At 40.2% G+C, this 18751-nt stretch overlaps 1 protein-coding gene and 1 long non-coding RNA gene across 2 annotated transcripts; one reads left to right on the top strand and one right to left on the bottom strand.

Moving 5' to 3' along the window:
* Positions 1–362: 362 nt before the first annotated feature.
* Positions 363–14527, top strand: LOC146434836 (uncharacterized). The gene is made up of 3 exons (XR_014853521.1): positions 363–2149; positions 2873–3035; positions 10808–14527. It is a non-coding gene; the product is annotated as an uncharacterized LOC146434836 (long non-coding RNA).
* Positions 5557–18739, bottom strand: EAF2 (ELL associated factor 2). Its single transcript, XM_085066941.1, has 6 exons — positions 18544–18739; positions 16086–16180; positions 15274–15410; positions 14381–14526; positions 10860–11126; positions 5557–6399 (listed from the first exon to the last, which is right to left on the bottom strand). The coding sequence occupies exons 1-6, from the start codon at positions 18644–18646 to the stop codon at positions 6353–6355; spliced, it is 795 nt and encodes a 264-aa protein (XP_084923067.1). The 5' UTR covers positions 18647–18739; the 3' UTR covers positions 5557–6352.
* Between the last annotated feature and the right edge of the window lie 12 nt (positions 18740–18751).

Below are 18751 nucleotides of genomic sequence, written 5' to 3'. Positions count from 1 at the left end.
AGCCCTGCTGCTGAGCCACTGCACTACCTGGAACAGTAGCCTCACCTTATTGTGGGATGACCAAAATATTTTCCTCCCTGAGGAGCACCTTGCCAGTATCTCTGTAAACTGGAAAGCTGTGAGAAGTGCCAAGGCAAGCAAGCTTGAAATTACAGTTTTCATTTAGCTTGGAAAACAAATTTACCATCTGTACAGCCCCTTCTTCTTGTCAAAGAAGCACAAGGTGAAGAAAACACAGCTGTGAGGCAGCCTCTTGCAGCTGAGCATCTCTGTCAGGCAGGAGGTCTCTGTGTGGTGTGAGCTGCTGATAAGACCCAGGAGACTCACCGCTACCACACAGCACAGAGCACTTCCATCACCTGCCTGGGTGTTGCTCTCAAAGTCCCAGGAAGTGTCAGATCAATCCATCACCTTCATGCACATCCCATGGACACTGGCTGTTTGTCAGCCTCCCATCACAGAGCCACTGAACAGCAGCTGAACTTACCTGGCAGCAATCATTCTCCAGTTCAGCACAGACAATCTCACCTGTATTTTTATTGGGTTTAGGGAGATTTGTGCAGTATAAGCATGTACTGTTTCCACAGCAGGGGTCATTTGGATCAAAGGCTCTGATGTAACATGGCAGACTCTTTGGCTCGCTCAGCTCAGCTCATCTGAGAATTATAAAATATAGGCAAGACATTATTAAAATTTTAACAAGTTTCTCTCTTGGGGCCCTCAGTTATTCACCTGTGAGTAGCTGTTGTTTCATCACTAGGAGGGAGTCAAATGGAAAGTACAAAGGCACCGATGGGTTCTGAGCTGTTAGTAGTCATTTTGTTTTACAAATTAATGGGGACAAAAAGTCCCCACTAAGCTCAGTACACGCCTTCCAGATGGTACTTTCTAAAATGTAGTCATTGTGGAAAGAACTTCCTAAATAGCTTAACCATCTTGTATCCTCAATTAAACATAGCCCCAGCCATTGATCATAACTATCCTTGACAAACATCATGTCCTGGTGAAGGCTATGAGGCAAAGTTTGGCTTGTAAGGGGAGAAAGAGCTCAAATAAGGGTGTAACACAAGTGTAGCTGATAATCTGCATGGAGTTTTCCCCACCTGCATTCAGGTCACGTTTGGCAAACATTTTTGATGACCAGCATTTCTAAAAAAAAGCAGTTAGAAAGTTAGCTAAATGTCAACTTTCCCACATAGAGAACAAAAGAAACCAGGAAAAAAAGAAACCAGAAAAAAAAATCCGAAAAGTTCAGGTCATCGTGCAGCATGGGAGTGGAAGTTGTTCGACTCCATGGTGGGAGAGGATCATAAAGCATACAAACATTTCCAGCATAATCACTGAAGGACAGATAATTCCCAAATAGTTTGTTGCACCCTCATTATTCCAGCAAACTGGCACAAACATGTTTTTATTTGAAGAGGGAGTTTCAATTGGACACTGGCCTTTACAACAGCCTTAGCTTTTAGGAACACCTCACAGTAGGAGATTTTTTAATACTACTGTAAACACTTGGATCAAAACTCTGGTAAAAGCCTAAATCTTTTCATAAATTGCCAATGTGCAGAGTCAGGTGTAAAAAAGGTAATTGGATAAGGGATTTATTGGTATTTTCAGGCTGCAACCAACTCCCATGTCACTCTGGGCACTGTCTATGAGGATGTCCATGAGTATTTATTCCAAAAGTCATATTAATGAAAAAGCACAAGGAAAAGGGGGGTCTGCAGAGTTTATTGGAAATTCAGCGCATCTTGGAAAAGGTACATCCAATTAGGTGAGGTTAAGTTTAATTCTGCAGGTTGCTAAAAGGAAGCCATTGTGCAACTCTTTTGCAAGAGCATTGAAACTGGTAGAACAAGACACACAGCATGTGGAAGTGAAACTAAAGATATTAAAGAAGAGTTTGGGTTGCTGTTGGGTCTTCTTTAATTACCTTTTTAAGACACTCCACTTTTCTTTAAACTTTAAATAACAGCATGAAGAAGGCCTCATCTCTTAGACGGAGCAAGTAATCCTCTGTCATGCGTAAGCACTTAGGAGAACAAGCCAAGCTGCTCAGCGCATGGAGATGAGAGATGGAGAACAGGTTCTGTAACAAGGGCCCCTGTTCAAAGCGAGTCAAGAGAGGTCTCAGCAGCTAACTCACCAGGTATGTGTTGTGCATCAACAAAGCCTTCTCTGTTGTATGAAAGGCTCCTTCATCTTTGCCTCTAACCTCCATTCCTTCCTCACCACAGCAGAGGGATTTGCTTTTCAGAGAAGGAAAATCTGAGAACACACTCATTTCTTCTATGGATTCAGGATACCACAGAAATAACTAGAGCCCAAGTCCCTGCTGTTCCCAGCAAATGTGGCACTGGTTTTACACAAACCCTGTGTGATGTTGGTATCTCTGCTTAGGAACTGAGTTGTTCTCCATGCTGGCACAAGCCTTGAGCTCCGAGTCTGCCCTTCAGGAGCTTTTCTCCATCATGAGAATCTGTGAGTAGGGAAATAAACCCCACAGTAATAGATTCTTTAGAGACTTCCACTACTTCAGACCTCTCCTGGGCATATATCTGGCAAGCAAGGAGCTGCTATCTTGGGATGCTACTGCTAACCAGTTAACAACCAGTAGAAGCTGTCACTGCAGTTTCATTGAACTGGGCAGAGTAATAGCTGAGATACATAAGTCTTTCTATCCTCCCTCAGATGTGGATGACTACTCCTATCATATTTGAGGTATAAACTGTGAAAGAAATTATAATTTCTCACTTTTTTCCCCTCCTCATTTCAGTACATCTTCACCTTCTTATTGCATTTCCCCTACCTCCATCAAAGCAGCAGGAATATATATTTAACAATATTCTTTTTCCTCATATCTTGCCTTCAGAAAACCCCAAGCAAATGGCAATCCCAGTGTTTATCATGGAATACAGTGGTGCCAGAGCTACCCTGAAGAGATTACTTCAGCCTCTCCACATGCCCCAGGGCAGGATTCATGAAACACAAGAGTGGGATAGAGTTCTTAAAAAAATTACAAGCTGCCAGGCCAGGTAGGTACAATTGGTAAGCACACATAATCCCCATTTCAGGACTTATCAGGGGTTGAGAACTGCAACCTTGAAGTAGATACCAGACAAACTGCTTGTACCAGGTGCCATGCAGAGGGAAGGGGCAGGTGAGCTGTGGCTGCAGTGGTCCTTAGCACTGAAGACTAAAAAATTCTCAAGTTTTCACCTGCATTGGGAAGGTATTTTTGATTTAATATAAGTGATAAGCAGCTGTTCTTCAAATCCAAAATGTACACAATGAGTTATTTATAATGTCACAGAAAAATATATAATGTCTCAATAAAATATTATGCAAATGTATCTGCTGCTTAGAGATACACACACAAATGCTTTAAATCTCTGGATGCAAAGACAAAATAACTGAAAGCAACAAGATAGAGTTAGATATATTTCAAGTTTTGAAAGAGGTACTCAGAGGTTGTTGGAACAGTGGTCACGGAACTCATAGCTGTTACTGATTTTATTGCTTTCAAGTTAAATTATTATCACATGAATAAAACTGGTTTTAAGGGAGAAGAATAGAATTTTCAAATCAGGGTCCAAAAAAAAAGAAATTTGCTTTTATATCTCAATGCAATCCCCTTCTCATTCTTGCCATATGGGAACAACCTGTAGTAGGAGATATGGAGGCTCAACACTGATTGGGGCACACAACCCAAGCCTTAGGGGAGGAAATGCCCCCTGCAAGTCACAAATGAGTCCCTTGCCAAGTCCTCTGCCTGACAAGAGGCTGAACAAGCTCCTTAGCTTTCCTGCCAATGTTTCACAGGTACATGGATGAGGGGGGAGCAGATCATACATATTTGGGCTGGAAATGGCATGCAGATCTTTATTCCTTAATGCATTTACATGTTATCCTTTTCCCCTTATCTCTCCAAGAACTGTTAGAGAATCTTATCTCCCACCCTGTTACTTAAAGGGAAGCTTTCCTGAATTATCACAAATGTGTATTTGACAAAATGCCTGACTGGCAACTAACCACTCTGTACTACATACTGTGCAAAAGCTTAAATAACATTCCTCCCTTCCTAGAAAGCTTTCAACACAAAGATCAAATCCTAAAGATAGCACAGGCTTAGTTACAGTCCTGAGACCCAGGAACTTGGAAATCTGCTTTACTCCCAGAGCTGTATTTAAGCATTTGTATACATGTGAGTGCAGATACATACAAATTGCACTCAACAGTTTTATCACTGAAGGAGTGATTATAAGCCACGAATACACGCACTCTGCATGATTTAGACCGTGGCCTGGTCAGTGCTTCCACACATCTCCTCACTCTGTACCCCCTGAATGCACTGTTATTCAGGGAAAACAGCAGCATTCTGGCTGGCATTAGAATTTAGCATCAGCCTAAGAGAAGGCTTTGATGCAAATGAACCACTGGGGACAGAAGGAGGGCAAAGAAGACATTTCAGCTCAGGACACTGCATTATCATGCACCCCTTTATTTAGCACACAGGGCTGCTTCTTAGTGTAAAGGAGCAACAGCTCATCTCCTCACATTGCCCTTAGCAGACTTTATCAGCAGCACATGCCAAGAGCCAGGTACCCTGCTAGAGTTCCCACACCAACAGCCAGGATCCATCAGAGAACTCAATACCCTTTCCCTCAAGAATTTCAAATGTCTTAGGCAGTTATTGCATGGCATCCTTCTTCACAGTTGTGCATTAGCCCTTTTCTAACAGCTGCTCACCCATGGCTATTGGGCTTTTTCCTTTGAGTATAAACACAATAACTTTTTGCTTCTTATGATACCAGCTTCATGAAGCCAAAAGATTCATGAGGTGTGACTTGGTGCAGAGCACAGCGTCATAGTCTGGGGTACAGAGCACAAGGTATGGATGCATTGGAAAGCAGCATTTCCCATATTTCAATTAATTTCCCATATTTCACTGGGCTGATAGAGCAGAGTTCAGAGAATAAGCTCCTCTAGTACCATCTATTGTATGCGTTTACTGAGTGTGCATTTTTTTCCATGTCTGCACATTCAGGCAGACATATGGGATTCAATCCTCACAGTTTAGACACAGAGCTGTGACCCAATCACTGCAATCCAGCAAAGGAGACTTCTGTGCAAGACTGAGCAGACTTATCTTGTCAGAATTCACCCTAAAGACATTTGCTACTGTTACAAAAACCTTCATTAGTAAATTACAGGATGAAATTTGGAGCCTAATCCTCAGTTCTTCAGTTCTTGAAATATCATATCAAATGTCGAAAAAATAAGACCTTTTCTTGACTAATACAGTTTTATTTCCCACTGGCATTTGGATGTTATCTGTCATAAACATTCACCAGTACACTTGCACCACCATAACCTTTCAACAAGCTAAGGGTCATCTCAGTGTAGCAAGAGCAACAAACACTCCAGTCCTGTAGGCAGGGTGGAGAGTCCTTATTAGCTACTATTTCATGGCTTTATTTCTTTGTCTGACCCCTTCACTGGCATGACTACTTTAGGTAGAAAATCGAATTCTTAACCAGTAAAAACAGAATCTGATGCATGAAAATGATAAATATTTGCTTTATTAAATTACTTTTATACTTCTACAAAGAAATTTTCTGATTTCCATTACAGAATTAAATGAAAGAAATTCATTGCTGTCTCTGCAGTTACCTAAATTTAGATACAAAAAGGTTGTAAAAAGACCAGCCTATTCAAGTTACATAAAAAAGGCAGAGAATAGACAAGTTCCCTTAGGAATCTTGAGGCTCAGAAATATAAAGTCCCATAATACAATGAAATTAAGAATTCAGCAATGTGTTGAACAATTGTAAACTGTAACTGCACTAGTGGACCACATTATTCAGCAGTTTCCTTAAAGGTATGAACTGTGAACTGAACAAAAAGTGTAGCTGACACAGCAGACTTCATTTAGTTGTTCTCCCTTTCAGTCCCTCCAAGTCAAAGTTGTGAGATCAGCATTTAAATTATAGGAAGGAAACTTGCCTCCATAAATATCAGAAATTTCTCCATTCCATAGCTATTTATATAAAGTAACTAGCTGTTACAAATCAGTTTCAAGTAAAACAGGTGGCTGAGGCAAAAATAATCAAAATCAGATCATACAATTTTACTGTAAATACAGTAATTTGAAAGATAAACACATAACCATAGCACTGACAGGATATCAATGCTGCTGTATTATAGACATGATGTGTCAGTAGAAAATTAGGATGTCTATTATCAAAATTGAGGACATTCATTCCAGTCTCTGGCAATCTAATCTTAGTGCAAAACAGATGCTAAGACATATTTAGCAAAAAAGGTGATACATTTAAGGCCAAAAAGTTGTTCAGTCATCACTATCGCTTCCAGATTCACTCAGCTGCAAGTCATTTCCTAGAAGACAAAGAGTCAATATATTAGTCATTTTCAAGGAAATAATTTTCTTCTTTCAAGATATTCTCTTTCCCAAAAAAGACTTACAAAAGCTAATACCAAACAGGTCAGAGAGGCTGGACTGCATGATCTTTCAAGTCCCTTTTAACCTAAACCATTCTATGATAAAAGAATAAATAGGTGTAGAACCAAACTCCTCTGTGACAGAACCTTAGAGAGATCACTTTTCTACAATTTTAAAATCTTGGCAAGGAAGCCATTAGCTTATTTGCACAAGGGCATTTATTTAATATCACCAGATCACAAAAGACAACACCTAGCTATCTCTGCCACCCACATTTTCATGTTTCACAAGTGGAAAAACTGCTGGTGAGTGCAGTTTTATGAAAAACAAGTTGTTGGTTTTTTTTGAAACACATCTGAATGCTACTCAGCTGTGCTTGAAAACAAAGTGGTGTCTCAATCAAGAAGAGCAGCTCTTTGACATACCACTTAAAGATGTATCAGTGACCTACTATTTCAAACTGGTTTTGGAACAAGTGAGCAAACAAAACATCAAAAGAAATTTTACACAGCACTTTAATTTGGTGTCTCTCTCTCTATATATATTTCAAAATGAGGAAGTAAAAAGACTACACTGTGCTTGCTCTGGGTGTCCATAAGCTCAGGGGGTGGGAGGGAGGGAATCTTCCCAGGATGACAGATAATGAACAAAAATACAGCAACATGCTATATACAATCTACATCATATCTAGCAACTTCCCACACATTTTTAGCAGTCTGTTCCAACTCGTATGCTTTTACTCACACCTCCCTTGCTGAACAACCATTACAAAAGAAATCATCTCACGTTGTGCAGAAATAGCCTAAAAACCAAAGAAAAATCACTGAAGCTGAGAAAATTGAGTCAACACACTAATTTCACATGCCCTTTCCTCAGCTGCAGCACCCTTCACAGATCTCTCTTGCAGATGGGTGAAAAAGTAACCTCAAGGGGGTAAACCCCACAAGACACTCAGATTGGATCTTTTGTTCTCAGGCATATAATTTCTGCCAGAACACTGAAGTCTTTAACATAGCTGCATTTAGCCTTCCTTTGTTTTCCACTGTGTCATCACTAAAGCTTAGAAAGTGGTACATGCTTCTCTGCAACAACAAAAACACTTTATATAAGAAAAGATTAGTGTGGATGGCTGTTTCCAGCAATCTTTAAAGTATTTCTAGAGACAATTTTTTTGTTTTCAATCTTCTATATAGAGAAAAAAATTACAGTCATATTATTTTAAGATAAAATTTAAAAGCAATTTAGAAAGAACAAAATCAAGTTATTTGTCAATAATTATTCAGAACAATGTAATATCTTAAAAAATCAAGACAGAGAATGGTGTTGGTAAGTTAAACTCATGTATTTATCACTCAAAGGAGAATTACAGTGAATTCTTGGAAATCCCAGCCCTGTTATGCACTACCTACTTTAGGAGAGGACAGGGAGTGTGAACAAGGAGATAACCTTCCAATTAGTGTTTCTGCAGCCTTCAAAAATTATTTCAACACAGTTAATAGAAATTACACAAACCCTGTAACACCAGCCAAAAATACCAATGCTTGTGAAAAGCAGCAGATGGGAAAAGCAAGAACTCCAAGTTCCAAAGTCAGAATTAATATGTTAGGATTTACTTCAGGCTAAACTTTCTGCCTCGTTTTTATAAGCCTGTCTCCAAAAAACACCTTCAGAGAGAGGGCAAAATAGCACAATCTAGAGCTGGTAGCTTTCAGACAGATTTGGTGCAAAGACAGAAAGCTCATTAAACAAGGACCCTGAAGAAACATCTAGACTCTATTGTACTTAGAAGGCAGCAGTGAAGTGGGGGAGAACAGCTGAATTGTTTTCATGGTACCAGTTGCTTATTAGCAATATTAATTGGAGAAATAGACTGCACTGCAAATCACAACATTTCCAATGCTTTTAAATAGGTGAATATAATATATTCAGCTGAATTCTTGCTAGTTACAGGGGACAGGGAAACTCACAGGAGTGATCAGTGTTTCACATATCTGAGTGGTCACACCAATGCCAAAGTAATATAAGGGAAAATTATTACTTGACAAAAGTAAAACAGCTATGTTTGTACCAGCACCAAATAGCAAAAGAAGTAAAGTTGTGCTGAATACTAAATACAAAACACAAGACCCCAGAAGAGCCCATCTATGCTGGGTTTTCTTTGGAAAGTTACTTTGTTTAGTATTACCCTTGTTTAAACAAAAAGGAGACATAAAGCAACATATGATTAAATATTCATGAAGAACAGATTCATTAGTGCCACCATATACAGACCTTGTTATAAGACAAGTTGTGAGCTCATATAACCAGCTTCTCAAGGTAGAAAGGGAAGAAGCAATATTTTGTGAGTGAAGGGCAGTCTTGAGCCCCACATTCCTGAAGAGGTAGATATGTGTCTGACAGAAGTATTTGGTTGCCATGCTCTAGACACCACCTCCTCCATTTTCCAAGTTCTACAAAATTTTGGCTGTGTAATTTCTACATGCAAGATCAAACTCTTCTCTCTAAACTTCCCCCAACCTTCTCTCTGCACACAGAAATTCAAAGAAAAAGTTGACTAATTACCCAGTATGGCCCTGATTCCACAGAGGTGCACAAAACTAGTCACAGACATAGGCACACACCTCAAAGCAAGATTAGACAAGCAAGCAGCTTGTGCTGACATTTTTGCAAAACTTTATTTGAGATGGAAGAAATTACTGTACAAAATCCTGACAGAGAACTCTTGCCATTCAAAGTAGAACAATGTGCTATCCACTGAGTTTCTCCAGGTTTCACTCTCCTGCCAAATTCCCTCAGCAACAGAGCTAGAGAAAAGCGATCTCCCTGGAAGTAGCTGGTTTGATCTTTAACTTGTGTAAGTGTCTTTTAAGTGTTAACTGCACTGGAAGCTGGGGATGGAATCGTTTTAAGCAGTAACAAATCTATAACCATAATAGAAGTAAATGTCATTAATCTCAAGAGCTGGGCAAGCTCAGAGGCCTGAGGTTACAGGCAGAGGTTCTACCTGCCAACATGGTTCTCAAGCAACATCAAGCCACCAACTTCCCCTGAAACAGTCTTGATGTTGCCATCGTTTAAGCATCATTTTCTCCCTATGCTGGAACTGGTGGACTTGGCCACCTGTACTTGTAAGTCTGTTTCTCACTGGAAGCTTTGCCAGCTGAGATTCTGTCACTGGAGATAGAGCTTAATCACATTTTCATAACTGCTTTATTTAAAGCATGGAGAATGGGAAATTGCATTTGTGAGTAAGGATTGAAGTAAGTGGCACTTGAAAGTTACACAGACTGTAAACATGAAGACATTGTTCTCTGCACTGATAGTAAAATGAAAGCAGCATTTAGTTCTCTGCACACGAAGTCACAGGACTTTTCAGTCTGATCTTATCTGTTAATGCAGTACGTAATTAAATATCAATGCACGTTATTTAAGTATTTAAATACTAGCTAAGAGAAAAAAGAAAAAAGAAAAAAACCCATTCATGTTATCCATTAAGAGCTAAAATAAATGTAGATCTGATAGAGTCTAAAATTTCAGTATAAGAAGTTTACATATAAATGATAAATCATAAAAATCTTAGGCTGCAAAGCATGGTTGATGGAAATCTCTTCAAACCCAGAGCTGGCAGCTAAGCAGCTAATTAAAAATGTAATCATTTTGGAAGAGTTACCACAGCTGAATACTCACTTCTATGTCTGAGTACTCCTGTTAATATTTAGGTAGAACTTAAGTTTCTCTACCTAGTGGGATTTTTTTTATGTGAAAGTTTTCCAAACTCTCCTTTTTTGAATACATTGAGCATTCAATTCCAGGGTGTGCAGCAAACCCTCTTGGTCATCACAGCTACTCTTCAAATTACATTTTTAATGGCCTGAATGGGTGGAATAAGATACCATAATCCGAAAGCAAAACACCTCCTTCCTTATATGCAAAGGACAATTTTGCCATTTTGGCCAGTGGAACACTGCCATGAATAATAGTAACTGATGCAGCTAAGAATATACCATCTTTTCTGTAACTCAGAGTATTGTAACCATAGTATCCTTCCCATAGTTCCATCAAAGAAATTATAAGCATATGTTTAGGGAGTGCCCTGTTAGTTCAAGTATTTTCAATACAAAATTACTGTTCTCCAGTCCCAATGTATAGAACTGGGAGGGAAGCCAGAAGAGTTTAGGAAATATTTTCAACTGCTACAGCTTTAATTTAATATCTCTGTGAACCACGAACCTTCTAGCCCAGTGTCTAATTCAGCCTGCTGCTGAACAATCAAACCCTAGCATCACTTCCCACAGTTTTAATTATAACAGAGACATACTTAAAAACAATATGGTTTCCTTTCAGAATCTTGATGTCTGGAATTGTGCACTAAGAAAAGAACAGCCTTTGTACTTACGTAGTGTATTCATCATATGACCACTGCTCTCTTGGGATCTGTTATGACTGGCATCTTTGTCAGGAACAGCCTGTTGTGGTATGGCAGACACAGTGGGCTGAGGCTGCAAATACGGCATCGACATAGGAAGAGAGGGCTTCATTTCCTCATCTTCAGAATCACTAGAACTATTTTCACTACTTGATGAAGAGGATGAAGAACTTTTAGAGTCAGATGAACTGTCAGAGCTACTCAGCTGGTCCATGATACTGGCTTCTGCTTTTAGCTCTGCAAACAATACAATTTGTTTCTCAGTTTACATCCATTATAATTGAAATATAAGGAAGAAGGAAAAAAAGGAAAAAAACCAGCAGCTTAAAATATACTACAGCAGCTTAAAAAACCCCCGAACCAAACCCCCCAAAACTCTCCATAACAAAAAAAGAGCACAAGTGAGTATCTAGCCTGTCATGTGCTTTTCTTCTCTCATAGCTTTAGCACTTTCTCCCTTTCAAGCCAAATGTTAGAACAAGGGTGACTGTGAACCCAAATGCTTAACCCCACATTCCATGGGGTAATGCATCCCACATAGCTTTAATTTCCACAACTAGCAGAAAATGTTCTGTGTTTTCCTTAGCACCCCAAAAGATGCCTTTCACTGACTAAAAACTGCAGTGACACTTACACAGATTGGTCACTGTAAGATGTCTGCAGCTGCACCCAAAATGCCTCCCAGCAGTTCAGCATTGCAATCAATACACTTGTTTGGACCATGTGACATTTTGCTCAAAATCAAGTTAAGCATGAAGAGTATCCAAAAGAACCATCCAAAGTTTATATTAGGAAGATTTCACCAAATCCATGCTTCATTATAGACCTCAAGGTGTGAATAATGCTGCACAAGATGCATTTCTGATGTATATTAGCCCAAGTCCAACATACAGAGGAAGTTAATCTTTGCAGAAGGGTACACATAATATTTGTGCAAAACATGAGTGCTGAGAGAAGTCTGAAACAGACCACTGAATCATGGTGGAGGGAGGACTCCATGAGTTATGCAGAGTGCAGAAGTTCATCACTATACAAGATTGTTACTACCCAGACATTTATTAAGATGGCCTTACAAGCTCTTAGAATACTTAAGCAACAGCTTTGATATAGCAGACAAAAAAAGCAAGTAGAAGAGTGGCTCATTTTGCTTCAAATTTACCCAATACAGAACAGGTTGAAGATAAAAGTCACCAAGATGCAAGACAGTGCAAAGCTTAAGAGTAGAAGAGAGAGGGGGGAAAAAAGGATTAAACTTCCAGGAAACAGACTCAGAGTTATCAAAGGCAAGTCTAAAGGAAAGGCCAGCTTTATCAAAGGCCAGTCTAAAAGAAAATGGTGTTCAGGGAAAATGGCACCTGAAATAGTGCAGCTATGGCTACAGGGACAAATTAACCCAATGCTAGGAAAGAAAAGAAAGAACAATAAAAGACTGGAAAACTAACTCAAATATAAGGAAAAAGAGAAGGGGAGCAGAAAGAAAATAAGTAATGGAAGCATCTAAGCATTCTTCTTTTACTAAGGACACATACAAGAGAACATGATCTACCACATATCTGGATCACTAAGACACCTAACTGAAGAATGCCACTCAAGTCCTAAGCATTTAATTCCACTTCCTCCTAAGCAATTTCTAATATAAGAAAAATGTCTAAGTGAATGGCCAATACCAAAACCCAAGAAATAAGATCTCTGCTTTGAATTTTGATGTAATTTAATCAGACAGTATTAAAATTAAGTAATTTTAACCAGTGAAGGAAGAGCTGTACATACACTAGAGGATAATGGCAGAATGAGCTTCCCCCACACCCCAGAAAACAAAGTTAGTAACAAGTTCCAGGTAGTGTACTTAAGCAGGAATAGTCAGTTACACAACCATGGGATGAAGAGTAATTAAGTAGGCAACACTTCTGAAGAGTCTGAGAGTTACAGTGGATCCCCCCACACTGCTCTACCACACGATGCTGCTGCGGAAATGACTTGATACTATTTGGTCTTGTGATATTCTAGACATGATACTATTTGTTCTTTGTGTATAAAGATTAATAGTGCCTGTAAGATAGCCTTCTTGCTCAAGTCAGCACTGCTAAAACCTTGTTTGAAACAGTAGATATGTTTAGGGACTATACTTAGGAAGTTTTTGGATTCATTGCAAGAAAGCTAAAGGAAATTGGCAACAAAACAGGGATTTAGAAAGGAAACTTCTAAGGTAAAATTGAACCAACTGGCATTATTTTGCATAAAGAACACGAAAGACAGAGGAGTTTGAAGGACTGCTCAAAAGCAGCAGAGTAATCTCCTCTGTACTTGCATGATAAATATGAAAGTAGCAATGGTCTTCCTGTCAGACTATTTATAAGGGAGAACCTGAACAGTAAGCAGAGCAAAGACCTGGAATGGCTTGCCAGCAAATACAAGGATCTGTCAGTGGAAGGCTTTAAGAACAGGTTAAAAATTACATTAGAAATCTGATTTAGGACAGAAGAATGGACTAGATGACTTAATAATGTTTCTACCACCCTTTTCAATTTTTCTGCATTTTAAATAGTACTCAGAATTGGACTGGCACTACACTAGAGTTTGGTACGTCAGCAGCCACTTTGGAGACTTTCAATGTTTGACACCACCACTCCCCCCAAAAAAACCAGACCACCTAGAAAAAGCATAATTTTATTTCATGTGCTCAAGTTTTCCTTCGTCTTTGCAATCTTAGATGTATTCTAATACTGTTCTGCAATATAGATTTCTGGTCAGAGCTTAAGACCAAAATGGAAACAAAAACCACCTTCATAATGATACATCTAAAAAAAAAAATCTGTTTAAAGGAATTCAGAACAACTTAGGAGGCAGATGTCAGTTCCAGTCAATGAAACTGCCACCTGTCAGCATTTCTGTAGCAAGTAATTACCACCTGCCATCTTCCTTGTCCTCCAAAAGGAAATAAGGCCTTCTATTAAGTGAAATATGAGTGTTACACCAAACCAGAGTCTCTCAAGAAAACAGTACATAGCACTGCCCAAGGGTTGATTTACACAAGTTTTTAGCTGTCCTTTTCATTGGAACCTCATCTTTCACAAGGCTCTATCTTAATTTAAAGTGTATGTTGAGTTGTAAAGTTCTGTAACCCATGTTTGTTGAGTGCACAGAGAGAAAAAGGAGAGATGTCAAAATGGAAGTGATTTAGTTCCAGTACCACAATACAACCAACCATATATTTATTAAAGTAGCAGTGGAAGACTGAGTCAAGGACAGAGCAGTGGGACCCTTGACATTATAAGCCTAATGGTTCAGCTGTTTTTTTACCTTAGCAAGCTACAAATACTGCTTTTTTACCCACTTAATTCTGAGTGGCCATTTCCATATCAGAGTAGTGAGCTTCTAGTGTGAAACTCAAATAAAACAAAACAAAAATGATCCACACAAGCAAAAACCTCTTAAGAACTAATTGCTTATAACAGCAAAGTTTCTGAAACTATGTGCCAGCGGGAGCTTACCCCGTTCAATATCATCCATAGGAGAAGATGGAAAAGTTTTTTCTTTTGATGGAGAGTTTTTAACGTTGTTTGGAACCTTTGTTGCATTTCGCATTTGCTGCTGCTGCTGCTCAATGCGAGACTGGACTTTACTGCTTCCTTCAGCTCTGTGTGTAAAAGGAAAAGATTTTTTATTAGTAGAAGGCAAGATGCAAGTAAGAAGGCAAGAATACAGGGGATATAGTACCATGGAATTATTTCTCATGCCTTTCTAAATAGCATGATTAGATTTTTAGGAGAGTTATTATACTAATATACATAATACATTAATATCATGCTATTAATTTTGCATATAAATGTGTTTAAAATTATTTTTGATACAGTGCTAATAACTTTATAATGCTTTGTCAGTTTTTATTTTTATACTTTGCTACCCAGGATCACTTAATAGTAATTCTGCTGAAAATTATTTATATGGACCCAGCAACACAAAAAAACAAATTTAAAAATTTGGTATCAGAAAAACGAGCCATTAAAATTACTGAAACCTGTCACAAAATTTTCTTTTCTTTTTTTATTTCCTCATTTACAAGTCAGAAGACAGTAGGCAAGCTACTAGCCAAACAAATCATTTTTCCTCCCTATCAACTTACCAGACAGTAGTTACTATTTCTTTCAATAATATGTTTTGGTTAACAAAAAAATTAATTCCCATTCCTTCTGCAGTCATGACTTATATGAAGTCCATTTGCTGAGAAAGCAGGGTTTCAGTCCTTTGAACAAGGCCATGTACTTTCTAAAATTATGTTTTCCTAAAAATAATAATGTCTAGTTATAGATCTCAATTTAGACTCATTAACAAAACTACTTTCACAATGAGTAAAGCACATTAGTTTCTCCTGTAAATCACCCACCTGGTTTTTTTCACAGTGATGTTGCTACTAAGTTTCTCTAGGCGACATTCTCCAGTGTCATGGTTGATAATTAAGATACATTCTTTTAGGTAAGGCTTCTTTGAGCCCTTGAACACAGTCACTGGTGGAGTTGAGCCCTATTAAATCAGAAGTCCAGTAAGTGTTACTCCTGTAGTCTTTTTTCTTAGAAACAGCAATCCATCAGTGATGACAAGTTCACTACAAGTGATCATTTCTAGCCATTAAAAATGTTACTGGTTAATTCAAATTAGATTCAGGGTACCTATCTCCAAAAGCAGCTGATGTTTGACTGGAATAGGATTCTATTCACTTTTCTTAGTTTGAAACTGATTAAATGCTTATTTCCCAAGGAGAGCAGGCTCTCTCTAGGACTCCTCTCACCAAAAGGCATTTCAGTTCCCTATCAGCAGGGCAGTAAAGCATGGCAGGTAGTAAATTTTCCCTTTCCAGTCTTTCCTGCTTTAGAACTGCACTAGAGCAATAAATACCAAGGGGAAACTTGCACTGCCAACATACACATGAAGCTTTTCTGTGTACGCAACACTTCTGGGTCATCCTACAGCATATTTCCAGTGTGGCAAATACACTTAAAGTTACAGTGCAGCTGTTTAACCTTTGGGTCTTTTGTAGTCTCACATTCTTACAGCAATTGTTTTTCTACTCTAAAAATCACACAGGCAGCTCTGAAACAGCACTGAAACTTTATGCTCTTCCATATTCAGGATATATAGTTATGACAACAAAATTAATCATTCCCTTAGGCCCACCACTCTTCAGCCACACCAACTGACCTCAATATTTGGCAGCGTTATTGTCACCTGTTCACCTTTGCCAACTTCAAGGTCTCCTTCACAGGACATATCAATAGATGCAGGCTTAAAGTCATCTAAATATAAAAACAAAGTGGATTAATTATAGGCTTTTCAGTAATCTTACAAATGTAGGCACCACTTAATTGCAGTTGGAGGGTTTTGGGTAAAAGCCCCTTTTTGCTAGTGTATCATCTACCATTTCCCTCAGCAGATCATTCCATAAGTCAGTAGAATTCAAAGTCAAGCTGCTTTACTCAGGATCCATTATAAGTGTTTAAGTCTTTCAGTTAAAATTAGAAAAACACCTTTAGGTTTTAATGGATAAAAAGGCTGAACAAGCTGTGTTATATCTCAAAAGATAAATCCTCACATAATTATTTTCAGAAGAAGCAATAAATAGTTCTTGAAAATTTTGATCCCAGACATGAGAGATGTAAACAAGTGACTGAAAATGCAAAGAACAGTATCAACCCTCAATATGCATTTCTGTTTCTGACTTTGCTATAACAAGCATGTCAGAAGCTGACAAAAACTTGGAGTTTCAATATAGTTATTTTTGTTAAAAGTGAAATTACTTCTCAATTTAACATTGCTTTACATTTTATCTTTTTCAACATCTAAAGTACTGGCTAAAATAAGTTTTGAGCAAAAGAAGGTATCAGAAATTTCTGGTCCTTTTCAAAACTCTGACACCTTGCAGATGAGCATGTGTTCAGGCATCAGCACGGCAGCTCTGTTACATACCCTCACCTACAAAGTATTATTTCCATCACAAATAACTTGGGAAAGGCTACAGCCAAAACTTTGCCCGTAGCGATTCAGGGAGACAGGACGGCATCAAGAGGCTCTTCAAGGCCTGGGATAACATATGTGGGGTTGAGCCCGCGGCTCCAGGTAAGGCAGGGCCAGTCTCGCACGCCGGGATGCCGTGCCTTGCCTCGAACGCCGGGGGAGGCGCGGAGGAGACCCATCGGACTGCACACACTGCATGGCCACACCACGGCACACGCTCCTCGCCTCGCCGCCTGCCCCATCTCACTGCTGGTCACTGGCGGCGGCATTCCTGCAGCTGGGGAGCTTCCCAGTTCCAACACTCGCACTGCAGCCACGGGCCAGGCGGCACAGCCCACAGCTGGAAGTGTGGCTCCAGCCAGCACACCAACCGGGCAGGAAAACCAGGCTGCAGGAGCTGGTGGGCAGGACTGTGCGTGCTGCAGGAGGCTCGGGGCTCAGGCACAGGTGACAGCCCCTGCTAACCTGTGTAGGGGCAAACTCCTAAATGTTGTCTTACACGAATAAGCATACAACAGTTCCAAAATTTCTCATCAAATCAGAGAATATTTGCTTTAAAATATGGCCACTGGGCTGTTAATATTTGAGAAAATGAAGATATTGATACTTCTAACTTCTAACCAGCAGCTGTTTTCCCTTTTACTCAACTGTTAATAAAAACGTCAGGTGTCAGAGGATATTTCTTCTGCATGTACATTTGATAGAACTGATGAACGTGCCAGTTTCTATGTCTCATTTGTTGGAAAGGAAGAGAGATTTCAAAACAGATTTCAGAATAAATCATCAAATTACAAGAGTCAGCATGAAACTCTAAGGGTAGGAGGTACCAGACGGGGTTGTTATTCCTCTTTAAAATTAGGGTAAATTTCAAGTTGCAGCATTTCTTTAAATCCGTTTATAGCTTTTTTCCCTCTCCTCCGCTTCCACAGTTCCAGACAGTCTGCCTAAGTGGCGTTCCCTTTGCTCACAGAGAGCACATTACCCATCTTGCACACAGGACACCCTCCAGAGAGCATACGTGAGACTGAATCTTGGGGATCAGTCTATAAATAACCAGACAACAAAACCAGAAGCTGCAGTCCTAAATTACCAAGGACTATAATCCTGGGAGCATTTGTTTCCTAGCTACCCTCAGAATCTTTGAGCACACACCTCTCTAGATAGTAATTATGTACTCAGGGAGGGTGTACTGGCTCCGTGATTAACGCCGCCTGCCTTTAACCTTTGATTGCTGAATTGTACGGAACTTCTGAAAACTGAGGGCAAGGAAAGAGGGCAGAGCCACAGGTTCAGCTTAGCTCGGTTTCCAGCAGAACCGCAGGGAGACACTATGGAAAAGGCATTAAAAGCGAAGTTAGTGCCCAGCAGGTAGCGAGGGGCGGCTCTGGAGTACAATGGCCGTACGTGATCCCAGCACCGACTGAAACCTGCACGGCTGCCGAAATCGCGGACCGGCACTCCGCGGCGCTCGGCTCCCAGCTGCGACCTAGAATCCCAGGACAGAGGCAGCCACCGAGCCTGCAATGCCAGGCCGGGCCGCAGCCATCCCTCGCCCTTCAGGGGACCGCAGGGACGGGGGGCCTCCGGCCGAACCCCTCCCCGGCCCCCACAGCCCCCGAGAGGCTGCTCCCGTCCCAGCACTCACAGCGCACGGTGTGGAAGGCGCAGCGCGGCTGCTTCTCGAAGCTCTCGCCCAGCTTCAGCACCCGCGCCTTGGGGTCGTAGAGCGACGGGACCGCTCCGTTCATCGCGGCAGTGCCTCACACCATGGCGGGCCCCGGGGCCGCCGCCGCCGCCCGCACCGAGCATCCCTCACACCGCCCGGGCCGGCGGGACCCGCCCAGCCGCGCTCC

This window comes from Lichenostomus cassidix, chromosome 7 (genome assembly GCF_008360975.1).
Source record: "Lichenostomus cassidix isolate B80296 chromosome 7, HeHo_3.0, whole genome shotgun sequence".
NCBI lineage: Eukaryota > Metazoa > Chordata > Aves > Passeriformes > Meliphagidae > Lichenostomus > Lichenostomus cassidix.
This window is presented reverse-complemented; position numbering and strand designations above follow the sequence as displayed.